The sequence below is a fragment of the Narcine bancroftii genome, chromosome 14, assembly GCF_036971445.1.
Source record: "Narcine bancroftii isolate sNarBan1 chromosome 14, sNarBan1.hap1, whole genome shotgun sequence".
NCBI lineage: Eukaryota > Metazoa > Chordata > Chondrichthyes > Torpediniformes > Narcinidae > Narcine > Narcine bancroftii.
The window spans coordinates 15,411,329-15,424,520 of record NC_091482.1 but is presented as its reverse complement, the minus strand read 5'-3'; the positions used below and the strand labels follow the sequence as shown (position 1 = coordinate 15,424,520).

The following is a 13,192-nucleotide window of genomic DNA, read 5'->3' as shown; positions in this document are numbered from 1 at the left end:
CGGGACATTAGAAAGTTAAATCAAAAACATTACAATCGAATTATGAGACATTTAGTTCCAATGTTTTTGAGCGTCATACTGCTGGAATGATCCTGATTGAGAGGGGTGACAATTTTGCCCATCACAGCTGCCAGTATTTTCTCCATGTGGGCACCAACTAATCCCTTACTCCAGCATGCCTCCCAACATTTTTATGTTTAAAAAAGATAACTGGATAACAAACTTCAAGATCTAGAGAATTAGCTCCCTCCTCTGGAAGGTTGCACAACTTCCTATTTCAATTATGCAAGTTTTCGGGAAAAAAAAAGAAATCAACTCTAAGGAGCATAAATAACTCTTTCAACAAATAACAGGAGTTAAGATGAACTGCAATTGTAAGCCTCTTGGCATCCCACAGATCCTAATTCTAAATTTTAAATGACTTTTTTCCTTTGCTCAATTTAAGTATTTCTATTTATCTTGTTGACAATCCTTATTATTCAAGACTTGTATGCCAAATTCTAATTACTTCCAAACTAAGAAGTGATTGAAGTTAATAACATTTAGTATGTACGATGCAATAGTTCTAGTTCCATGCAGCAAGTTGAGGAGTTAGAAATGAGGCAAGATGTTTTGTACGAATACAAATCTTCAAGTGAACTGAGCCAACTCCAAAATCTCAACAACTATCTGGATGGAGAACAGTCTTTACACCAAACAAAGAGAAAAATTCCAACAAAAAAAAATCTACCTCCTACCTTTTGTGACAGAGTATTTAGAGGTAGCTTGGGAGGAATTGTTAGAGCAGCTTGCACACGCACATTTTAAAACACAGAATAATTGCAGGATTTTTGCAGAATGCTTTTTGCAGGAGGCAACAAAGTATTGACAGGAGCTTGCCTGAGAACATATGATCTTTGCAGGCAAGAGAGAACAGTTTTGCTCTCAGAGAGGGAGGGTGGAAAACAGAGAGGAGAGACACAGAAATCAGTTCCTGAAGGACAAGCTGGCAAACTTTGGAAGGCTGCCTGATCAATGGAGAAGACTGGTAGTGTGAAAGGTGACCTGAAAGAAAGAAGATCATCTGGAGAATCCTGAAGGGGGCAAGTTTCGTCAGCAAGACTGATTGAGAAGGAATCAGTTGCAGATGTCCTGGAAAAGGTATCTCTGAAAACCAGCAAGAACCCTCCTGAGTGATCACCATTTGTCTGTTAAGCACCAAAGACTGATCAACTTTGTTAATGCTAACTTCTGTGCACAGTACAAGAATTGCCTGCAACCAGAGAGATTGGACTGTGATCCAAAGAACTTTTCTAATCTTAAATATACATTACACACACCCACGCTTAGTGTTAGAGGGTAGGTTAAGTAATAAGTTAAAGTTTAATTCTGTTTTCTTGTTCAAATATAATTAAAAACTACTTTTGTTTAAGTAACCCTGTGTTGTGGTGCATATCTATCGCTGCTGGTCTTTGGGGTCATCTGGACTCCGTAACACTTTTCAGAAGATAAAATCTATCACTCTTACTTGGACGTAACAGGGAAGTGGCTAAAATGGTGAAAAATAATGAAGGACTGTGCTATCAGTCATTTGAATCTTCAGAAAGAATGTTTGATGTCTCAAGACATTAGATGAAGTCACCATCTCAAATACAGTTTGAGTTTAAAAGGCAAGAACTTCTGAGAATCATGCTTGATCTGTGTGGGTCTAAGTAATTGAACTAATGGCATTGAACACAACTGGTCTTAGGAGAAGTTGATAATCGATTGAACAATTTTTTTCAAATAAGTGAACATTCAGTCAGGCCAGTCAATGCTGCTACTGATGGTTGGGCAACCAGCCAATGAACAAGTACAAAAATCATCAATCTGGGGGGAGTACAATGAAGCCATTTGGCAAACCATGAAGCTACGACTAAGAAAATCAAGGCTTAAGGAAATAAACTGTACATACAAAGTTCTCCAAAAATATTTGAGATCCAATGGGAATATTTTGTCCAAAGAGCCAGCGCTCTTACGCTTTTATAAAAGCAAATCAACAGATGGCCTTACATCATTTCATAACTTTTCACCTCCTGCCTTTAATTTTTTCATCAACAAATTCAGTATTTAACTAGAATCAACAGGATTCTGAGAAGACACTCTCTTCAGTGTCCTTTTTCAGGAATTAATATTGCTGAAATACATGACTTTTTCGAATGTCGGAGTATGTTCAGCTGTTTGGCTGCCATAGCAATCTTAACAACATCTCTCAAATGATCCAACTAATGAAACATCAAGTCAGTCTCACACAACTGGTTGGCTGCAATTTAGATCTCCACCACAAACCATCGAACACAAGGTGAACATACAAATTGGCCAATACCCTGGTTTGAAAGAAGTGATTTTGCAGATCTTGTCAATTGTGCAAAAAAATGGTCTGCTTTTTCTGGGAGGGCTGAAGACTCAGTAAAAGTGGCTTAAAAAGATCCATGGATGGAAGAGTGCATTGAATGTAGATTTATTTCCTGATCCTTATAATAGCTCACCACCCAATGCCCCTTGAAGTGTATTATGGAAGGAACTAGCAAATATTGTTGAAAATTTGGTGTGGCCTGACACATAGATTTTGGCCTCACCACAGTTGATGTGTCTACCAGCAATTACAAGTTCTCTGAAGGTAATGAAAATGAAACCAGTTTGATGGAATCTGTAATAAAATCTATTAACATTATGTGTGCATTATATAAAATCACATTTTATGATGGGTATGTGACCTTTTGTATATATCATGCATTGATGTACAACATTTTAAATCGTGAAGGCAGTGGTTACTTTACTTTCTCTAAATTTGATGTTTATTACTGCCAATAATATTAAATCAAACTTCAGAATTATGACCACTGTTGACTTTAAAAATTCTGCTTATGAGGCATCAAAACTTGCTTCAGTATCCAAAATGGATTTGCAGTATGTTTGACAAGTTACGTCCCTAGTGTACTTTAAATGATAGCTGTAAAATCTACTGGCTCGACCCAAACTTTCTGATTTTAATCTCCTCTTTTAAAATCTTCTTGACAGCCTGCAGCCAGGGATGGAACAAAAGAGCAGAAGTAATAATAGGCCATTCAGCCCCATTTAAGTAGATCGTGACTGAGTATCACTTTCTAGTACTAAACTCGTATCCCTTGATTCCCTTCATTCTTGACCCCCTGTGGGTCGAAAATTCCAATGATCTACATCCTTTAAGTGAAAAAATGTATCATTTCCGCTCTATATTGTCAACCCCTAATTTTGAAACAGTGATCCATGTTTCTAGAGATACCAGCCAGTGGAATATTTGCAACTATATTGTCCATATTAAACATTTCAATAAGATCCCTAACCATTTTTTCAAAACCTAAAAGAGAGTACAGGCTTAGTATGCTTAAATTCTCTTCATATGACAAATCCTTTGCTACACCTTTTCATTTGTAAGTATATCCTTCCTTAATTAGGTAGGAAGGCCAAAGATGTGTGTATATTCCAAGTGAGTTCTCACCAGAGCTCCATACAATTGGAACAAGTATCCCTTCCATACTCAAGGCCAACATACTATGTCTTCTTAGTTGCTTGCTGAACCTTCTTGTTGACTTAGAAAAATTTACACACAAGGACACAGGATCTCCCTCCATTTAAAAGAGACACTCAACTTTATTTTTTTTAGTATCGTGAAAAAGCAACGAACCACCATGGTCACACAAATAAATACATTATTTCAAATCATATCACTAGCTTGCAGTTGAGGGTGGGGTAGGCCATAGTACTTTTTTTTAAATACATGGATGGAGGATTTAGAATTACTGAAAGACTATTTACATGCATTCCCTAGAGAGACAAATCTCACATCTAAATAGGACTATATTAATTAAACTACTTTGAATATGGAGCCCCAGCTTAGGATAACATCAGCCATGATCTCAATGAATGGCGGAGCAGGCTCGAAAGGCCGAATGACCTACTCCTGCACCTATCTTCTATGTAACCCTTCTATGAATAAAAACTCAAAATTGTCTCGTTTTGCCTCATCACACAAGGGCAGCACAGTTGGTGTCATGGTTAGCACAAGGCATTGACGACACCAGCAATCAAGACCGGGTTAGAATCCCACGCTATCTGTTAGGAGTTCGTATCTTCTCCCTGTCTCTGCAAGGGGTTTCCCCCGGGGGCTCCGGTTTCCTCTCGCCGTTCAAAACGTACCGGGGTTGTAAGTTAATTGAATGCAAATTGGGCAGCACAGACTTGTGGGCCAAAATGGCCTGTTAACGGGTTGTATGTTTAAATTTTCAAAAAAATTTAAAATGTAAAAAATTTAAGTCCTCTGTGCTGTTTGGGAGTTTGCCTAAAGCTTGCGTCCAGGGTACAGAATACACAACTTAAGATCGTCAACCCTGAGCTTGTAATACAGCTCCATACAGACAAAATTACTTCTTCCACTCTTTGAATCTGTTACGTTGCAATATCTGCCAAATCCAGAATCTTTTGAAGGTGGCTTCAGACTTTTCTGAAATTCAATAGAACTCATTGTCAGTGCCTTTCAGGCTTTCTTCTAATGTGCTGACCTGAAACCTTTTTTATCCCTCAGATCTACTGTTGTTCCTCAGTTGCTTCAGCAGATTCTACTACTTGTCCCACCAGTTTAGATAGGGATCTGGCACACTGACCTCTACCTTGCTGAGGTCAAACAACAGCTCTCAGACACCTCCTCCTATTCACCCCTCCCATAGGACCCTACAATGGCACATCAAGCCACTGTCTCCAACACTATCTCCAGCCTCATCACCTCTGGTCACCTCCCTCCCAAAGCTGCCAACATCATTGCCTCCCACCCCCACTGCTCATTTCTACCCAAAATACACAAACCCAACCATCCGGATAGACATGATTTCTGCTTGCTCTTGTCCCACTGAACTAGTTTCATTTTACCTTGACTTTCTCTTTTCTCCCAGTCCAATCCCTCCCCACCAATATCTCACATGTCCTCCATCTTTTCGATGACTTAGATTCCCCAAACCAGACTGCCTCATCTTCACGATGGTTGTCCAATCCCTTTATACCTCCAACCCCCATACAGAAGATCTTAAAGCACTTTGCTTCTGTCTAGACCATAGACCCAACCAGTCACCCTCTACCACCACCCTCTTCTGCCTGGCAGAACTTGTCCCCCCTTTAAACAACTTCTCACTTCCTCTAAACCATGGGTCCCAGCGATATCTTCCTGTTTGTGGGCTTTGTGGAGGAATCCATGCTGCAAGTCTACACAGACAAGGCCCCTCAACCCTTCCTCCGGTATGTCGATGACTACATCAGGGCTGCCTCATGCACCCATGATGAGCTTGTCAACTTTATCCACTTCATGGCCAACTTCCACCCCGATCTCAAACCTGGTCCATCTCTGACAACACTCTCCCATTCCCGGATCTCTCTGTCTCCATCTTGGGAGACATTTTCCACTAACATATATTACAAACCCTCCAACTCCCACAACTACCTTGACTACACTTCCTCACACCCTGTCCCCGGCAAGGATTCCATCCCCTTCTCTCAATTTCTCTGTCTCCACCACATCTGTTCCCAAGATGAGGTCTTTCAGTCCAGATCTTCCAAAATGTCTGTCTTTTTCCACAAATGTGGCTTTCTCTCCACCACCATCAACTCAGCCCCTCACCTGCATCTCCTCCATTTCCTGCTCAACTGCCCTGGTCTACTCTGCCCCCAGATGCAACAAACATAGAATCCCCCTTATCCTCTCCTATCACCCCACTGGCCTCCACATCCAACACATTATTCTCTGGAATTTCCAGCACTTACAACCAGATCTCACTACCAGACACATCTTCCCACTCTGCCTTCCATAGGGACTGCTCCCTCTGTGACTCCCTCGTGCACTCATCCCATCCCACCAATCGCACCCGCCAGTATCTTGCCCGTAGCTGCAAGAGGTGCTACACTTGCACTCACACTTCCTCCTCCACCACAGTCCAGGGTCCCAAACAGGCCATTCAAGTGAGGCAACACTTCACTTCTGTATCTGCAGGACTGATTTACTATATCTGGTGCTTCCTTTGTGGCCTTCTCTACATCATAGAGACTGGGCACAGATTGGGAGATTGCTTCACTGAGCACCTTCACTCCGTTCTTTCCAGTGACAGAGACCTTCCAGTAGCCAACCATTTCAGTTCTGTGCCACACTCCTGTCATCACGTCAGTCCATGGCCTTATGTATTATCCCACCAAGAACACCGGCAAAATTGGAGGTACAATACCTGATTTTCCATGGAGGCACTCTCCAGCCAGCTGGCATTAACATCTACTTTTCTGGCTTCTCTTCCTCACAGTTCTCCTCCTTCCCTTCCCCCTCTGTTCACCTAGCCATCCCTCCTCCTCTTGATTACTGCGGTCCCTTCCCTCTCTTCTCCACCTATCACCTCCAGCCTTTGCGACCACATCTTACTCTTTTGTTTGGATGCCTGCCAACATTTTTCCAAACCCTGAAGGGCTCTTGCCCGAAACGTCAGTTAACTTTTGCTATAAAAGGGCACTGCTTGACCTGCTAGGTTTCTCCAGCTTTGTTTACACAAATTAAATCATTTTAATTAATAAATTATGTAAAAATAGTAGGGCTTCTCTACCAATCCCTGCGATATTTTATTCAGCACTGCTGAAAGCCTGTGAAATCCGATTCCATTAACACTCCAAGAAATTACAGGAATTGCACATAAATGTGAATGATGCCACACAGTTTATGTTCCTCTTCATACAAACTCTTGATCAGGACTTGAGAAAGTCTGGAGAACACAAACCAGTCCTCATCAAGGGGTCAACACTGAAGAGGGTCAAGAACTCAAATTCAAGAACTGTCAACATCTCGGAGAATCTGTCCTGCAACCTCAACGTCGATGAAATCACGAAGAAGGTTCGCCAGCAGGCTATACTTTGTGAGGAGTTTAAGATGATTTGGTATGTCACCAAAGACTCTTGCAAATTTCTACAGGTGTACTGTGGAGAGCATACTGCTTGGTTGCATCACTGTCCAGTATGGAGGTGCTAATGCACAGAACAGGAAAAAGATCCAGAGAATTGTTAACTCTTATAGCAACTTCACGGGTACCAGGCTTCACTCCATTGAGGACATCTATACATTACAGGTGGTATCTTTAGAAAACAGCCTCCATCCTCAAGGACCTCCACCACCCAGCTCATGCCCTCTTCACACTGCCACCATCAGGAAAAAAAGTACATGAGCCTGAAGATGGACAACTAGTGGCACAAGGACAGCTTCTTTTCCTCTGCCATCAGATTTCTGAATGGTCATTGAACCCCAGACAACTCCTCACTTTCTCGCACTATCCATTTATTTATTTATTTAAAAATGCAATTTATAGCATATTTGCCTTGTAATACTGCAATAAAACAATGAATTTTGTGACATGTTCATTACAATAAATTCTGATTCTGAACGATTCCTTCCAAATGAAGGTTTTTTCCCCTTTTCCCTTGTGCTGCAAACCACAGACAGGAATGCTGAACTGATCATTCTCATTAAGGAAAGTGGTAAGAGGAAATAATCACCTCTTTCCCCAAGAAAGACATGTGGAGGGAAGAAAGGGCCACATCACTAGGTACTCACTGCCACCTATATTGCTAGGACATTAGAAAGTTACCGGAATGAGATAGCCCCAAAGACACATCTCTAAAACATTAGTACCAATCACTTCAAATGTAAATATAACTTTATAATTCATTTGAAGTCTACGTACTGTGATGACATAGACCAGCAGCAATAGAAATTCACCAAGATAATGGTATCTTCAAATCAAATAATTTTTATTAATAATATAAATTCTTACCTTAACCTCACTATGCACAAATGTATATAGTTAGTCCCCGACTTACGACCATAATTGGGACCGATGGATTGGTTGTAGGGCTGCGCCGAGAATAGGGAACCAGTGTACACAGTACTTTTAATACAAAACATGTACTTGTACAGTAGTTTAAATAAAGAGTTTTTGTCTTAAATTTAGTCGTAAGTGTGGGTTACTGCAACTCACGAAGGTCAGAAGTCGAGGACTTGTATGCGTGTGTGTGTGTGGCAAATCCCAAACCATTACAGTTCAGGCGTAATTCTGAAGAGATGATTTTAAAGTTCAGTCTTAGAAATCTTTTGTGTTGAAACTCAGAGTTTTTAAACTGCTGTTCAAAAGTTCTCAAACTCATGAATTCTTGTAGATATGCTTTCAGAAAAATATTTCTTCATATGAATAACTTTTTTCCTCAATTCCCCTCTCTTACATAGAGGATGCAGAACCTTATTTCACAAGATGATTTCACTAACCCAAACAAGAGTTAAATGAAGTAGCCATTAAAAATGATTACAATGGCACTGCTCTCTCTTGACCAAGAGAAGCAGTCGAGTGGCCACCTTTTCCCAAAGCCACATTGATTCTGTGTCTTTTCCTTGTCAAAGGGGGGAAACGCACAACAGTACCTTTCTCATTGAAGGTTACGGCATCTCTGACCAGATGAAGCATGGTTCAATATTAAAGATGCTTTCTTCAAGGGTCTTTAATTAAATGACAGCTTTTCTCCAAAAGCATGCATCATGGCAGATGGCCTCTTGCTTTCTTATACAGATTATACATGTGTCTCTGAGGGTTTGAAACTCCAACTCTTGCAAAAGTTAACAAGAACTGTCTGCTCAGACAACAAGCAGAATGGCTGTCCATTGTCCCAAGTTTTCAATAGCATAATCCAAAATTCTCACTGCTTTGAATGAAGAGACACTGTCTCTGTAATACTTTTCTTATCTGTGTGATCTGTCTTTGTGTAAGTGTCCCTGTATCCAACCCACAGTCCCATTACTAAAAATACATTTAAAGATTACTAATAACATAATTCTGTCACAGTATTAATAAAAGGCAAGATCGCACATCAAATAAATAGAACATCAAAATTGTTTTAAAAATAAAAATTTAAAAAAAAAATATTTTTTAAAAGGGTGGCACGGTTGACGTAGTAGTTTACAGTGGCCTTTACAGTGCCACCGATCAGGACCAGGGTTCGAATCCTACGCTGTCCGTAAGGAGTTGGCACATTCTCCCAGTGTCTGCTTGGGTTTTCCCCAGGGACTCCGGTTTCTTCCCAAAGTTCAAAATGTACCAGGGTTGTAAGTTAATTGGATGCAATTTTGGTTGCACAGACTCGTGGGTCGAAATGGCATGTCTGTCTAAATTAAAAAAAAAATTTGCTTTAACTTAGAAGTACATGATTTGATTTGCCCGAGGAACAAAAATCACTGTAGGCTGGTGCCAATTTGGCTTCTCAACTTTATTCCATCATAAACAGGGACACAACACAACATCTTGGCCTTCTACACTACTAGCCCAATAACACCCAATTGACCTACAAGCTGGTACGCCTTTTGAAGGGCGGGAGGTGGATACCGAGAGGGCAGACATGGGAAAACGTACAAACTACTTACGGATAGCACCGGATTTAAACCCCGGTCGCTGGCACTGTAACAGCAGTGCTCTAACCATGTTGCCCAGTAAATATTAGAGTCTCAGATGGTTAGTGTGAGCAGTTCCTTTGGTTATTTAGCATTCTCTCTGCCTCCAGTAAAAAGCCATTTCTCAGCCAGCATTTCTACTGCTGGCTCAGTAGTCCTTTATCTCTTTCCTGTCAGGAGGAGTTGAACAATGTCATGGGTAGGGTGGTAAAGGTCCTCAAACAATTTTGGGACCCCTCTTCAGGCAAAGATTCTGGTAGATCACATTGATGGGAAGGAGGGAGACCCAGTGATCCTCTTTACCACTTTGATGGTCCTATGGATCTCTAATCCATGCAGAACCTTGCTAAAGTCCATATAGATAACACCTCCTAATCTTTAGTTAACTCTTCTAAAAGAAACGATTACACTTGCTCCATGCACATATGCTGATTATCTCAAATCATTCCTTGCTCTACAAAATGCAAATAGATCTTGTCCCTCAGAATTCTCCCCAGTAAATTTCCCACCACTGCTGTTACTCACCTGTCTGTCGTTCCCTGGCTTGCCTTTGTCTTCGACTTTAAAACAGTCACATCCCTAACCTCAACTCACCCGTGGCGAATAATGATACAAATACCACTGCCAAGGCTCCACAAATTTCTCTCTTGGATTCCCACAATGTCTTAGAATGCGCTTGGTCAGGCTCCAAGGATGTGTCCATTTTTATGTGTATTATGACTACTTTTCCACTCCAATTTTATATTGAGGATGTGTTTTAGGACATATTCTCTTCCCCAAGTACATTCTTCACAGTAAATATGGATGAGAAGTTTTAACTTAATACATTACCTATCTTCTTAACTCCAAATAATCAATGACCACAATAATCCTTAAGGAGATTGATTCCGTCCCTAGATACATTTTCTCCCTACTTAAGCAGCCTTTCCTTACAATTTAAGCATGCAAACCTGTCATCATCCTTCTCCAAAGAGAATACATCTGAACTGAGATACTGTCTACATGTCTATACTGTTGTCCAGACAAATGGCATTTTGCCTGGTGGTAGATATAAAGTCAGATGATAATAAACATAACAAAAGTGAACAGTGTTCTGGACTGGGCCTTCATTAAGCAATGTGGACAATGGACCACGTCGACTTTTCATGTGTGTACAAAGATATGCCTGGATTACAAAAAATACAAGATTCAGAGACAGACAGGTAACTGATGGAAAAAAAAACTAACCACCTATCAACAACTTCAACAATCAAAAGAGAGAGACAAGCTTCCTATTATTAGGTCCTACTAATTTGTTTTCCCTCCACAGAATTTCTGTTCCAATTTGAACACAACATTCAGTCCCTGCCAATTCTCTACAGTAAGCTTAAAGACGGTCATCTCCCAAACCCCTTCAGAACTTAATAGTTCTGCTCAATCCTATCCTATCTAATGACAATATTTACTTATATCTAGTTGCAGTCGCTATCAGGAGTGGAGACTCTCAGTTTCTGCGGGAGATCATTATAGCTCAGGACCATTGACCAGGGAACAGTGAGCTAACTAAGTGGACAGGAATTCTGAGTAATTTTTCAATTCTATTTTAAATGCACTTTTTACTGGTCATTAGCATTCATTATTGTTTGTAACCTACAAAATTAATATTCCTGTTACAGAGAGAAAATATCTACCAGTCATTTTTTTCCATAATCAGTTACCAAATACACTATTGCCATCTTGTGGCAAATCAATTGTCGTTCCAATATTCAAGTAACATAACTATGTTCAAAGCAGAAATATATTATGGACAGCATGGTTGGCACAGTGGTTAGTGCGACGCCTTTACGGTGCCAGCAATCGGGACCGGGGTTAAAATCCCACGCTGTTTGTCAGGACCTTGACATTCTCTCATGTTTGGTGGGATTTCCCAAGGGACTCCGGTAACAGGGGTCACAGAGCCACGAGAAGCCAACAGTACTTTTAAAGTAAAATCTTGCAATCACAGCTCTGTAGCACCTGTGCTCGGCAGCAACCACAAGGTGTTGCATACTCCGGGGGGGGGGGGGGGCAGAAGCAGACTGATACGGGGAACCAGAAATGGGAAGAACACCCCCTATTGAGAAAGAGAAGCAGAGGATATGACCCTACAGGATGGTGACCATAGAAGCAGGCCAGTACACAGGATGCAGGTGATACAGAGACTGTGGGCTGCTGGAGACTCACTCATGGGAACCAGCTATTGGAGCCAGGATTCAAGAGGGTGGTAAAGGCAAAACCGGCTCCCAAGGGAGCTCGGGTGCTGAAGGCTACCTGACCATGTGGAAGGTTTGGATCAGGAGCTCAGATTTGCTGATGAATCACACTCTGGGAGATGAATCCACAGACACTCAAAAACTTCGAAGGGGCTCTCTTTTGCTTCTTTCTCTCATACTGTGAGGGCCAGTGAAACACTAATGGTGACTCTGTCTGCCTTATGGAAAGCAGAAGGTAATTTTGTGTATTATCACTTGTTCTATACTTTTTTTTAAATTTTAAATTTAGACATACAGTATTTTGACCCATGAGCCCATGGCACCCAATTATATCCAATTGACTTCAACCCCCTGGTACATTTTGAACAGTGGGAGGAAATCAGAGCCCCCGGGGAAACCCACGTAGAGATGGGGAGAAAGCACGGGACAGAGAAAGACTATTATATGACAATGGAGGAATCTGGAACTACACTGATTATAATTTTCACCACTGCAAAGTTAATTGATACCGACCCCACTAGTTTATGTCAGAAATGACTATTCAAATCCATCACCAAGGTGGTCCTCAAGGTATCCTCTGTCTAATAAGATTTGGGAATTTTTTTTTTAACCATCCAGGAAGCTCAGGATATAGAACTGGGAGGGTAAGCAACTAGAAGAACTCTGGGAAATAAAAATTCACTGCTGGGCTCAGCTCTTACGTGAAATGTTACTTAAACAATAATAAAACCGCTTTGATTGGCATCTGTATTCACACAAAACTTGAAAATTCAACCTCTTGGACTTGACATTGCTTATCGGGTTGTAATAAACAAAAACAAATTACCAAAGAAATTATAGTTTGTAAATTGTTGCTCTCATCGAGTATAAATGAATATGGTACAACACAACCCATAGCAAAGTTGTAAAGGGATGGGTTGATCAGTTGCTAAAACTAATTTATGAAAGCAGTTGAGCAAATGTGTCTCACTAACAATTTTCACCAATTGCCGCATTCAAAAGGATGCTGGTTGAACAGCTGAAAGGAAACAATGTGCAGGCTCTGAGACAAGAGGAATGGGAGTAGCTCGATTGCCCACACAGAGCCAAATGGTCTTCCATGCTGTAACTATTCTGTGAAGCTAATGGAGGCATCATGGATTAAAGGAAGGTTGCATTGAAAAGAGCTCTCACAGGTAAGATGCATACAGTTAAAACAAATGTCTGTGTTTCTGAGTATTTGGGGTTAATTAGTTAAGACAGGACAAACCTTGCTGGAATTCTATCTCCACCTTCAAATATTGCCTGAGAAGATCCATGACAACAGCTTTCATATGACCCCGAATTCCACTCCGATACCTGAAACCAGAGGAGTTCAGTTCAGTGCAACATCTAGTTTAACTATTCTGAGGATCTGAATAAAAGCACAGCTCCATTGCTTTGAATCAATTAAAACAAAACCTCTTGCGCTGTT

At 40.9% G+C, this 13,192-nt stretch overlaps 1 protein-coding gene across 5 annotated transcripts in view; it reads right to left on the bottom strand.

Annotated features, from left to right (window-relative positions):
• Positions 1-13,192, bottom strand: part of acaca (acetyl-CoA carboxylase alpha) — a 266,819-nt gene that overhangs the window by 180,716 nt on the left and 72,911 nt on the right. For all 5 annotated transcript variants that reach the window (XR_011348882.1, XR_011348881.1, XM_069911758.1 and 2 more), the window contains one exon: positions 12,989-13,077. Coding sequence is in view for 3 of the 5 variants with exons in the window: in XM_069911758.1 (XP_069767859.1) it covers positions 12,989-13,077 (89 nt within the window). In the remaining 2 variants the exon portion in view is untranslated. The remainder of the gene's footprint in view (positions 1-12,988; positions 13,078-13,192) is intronic.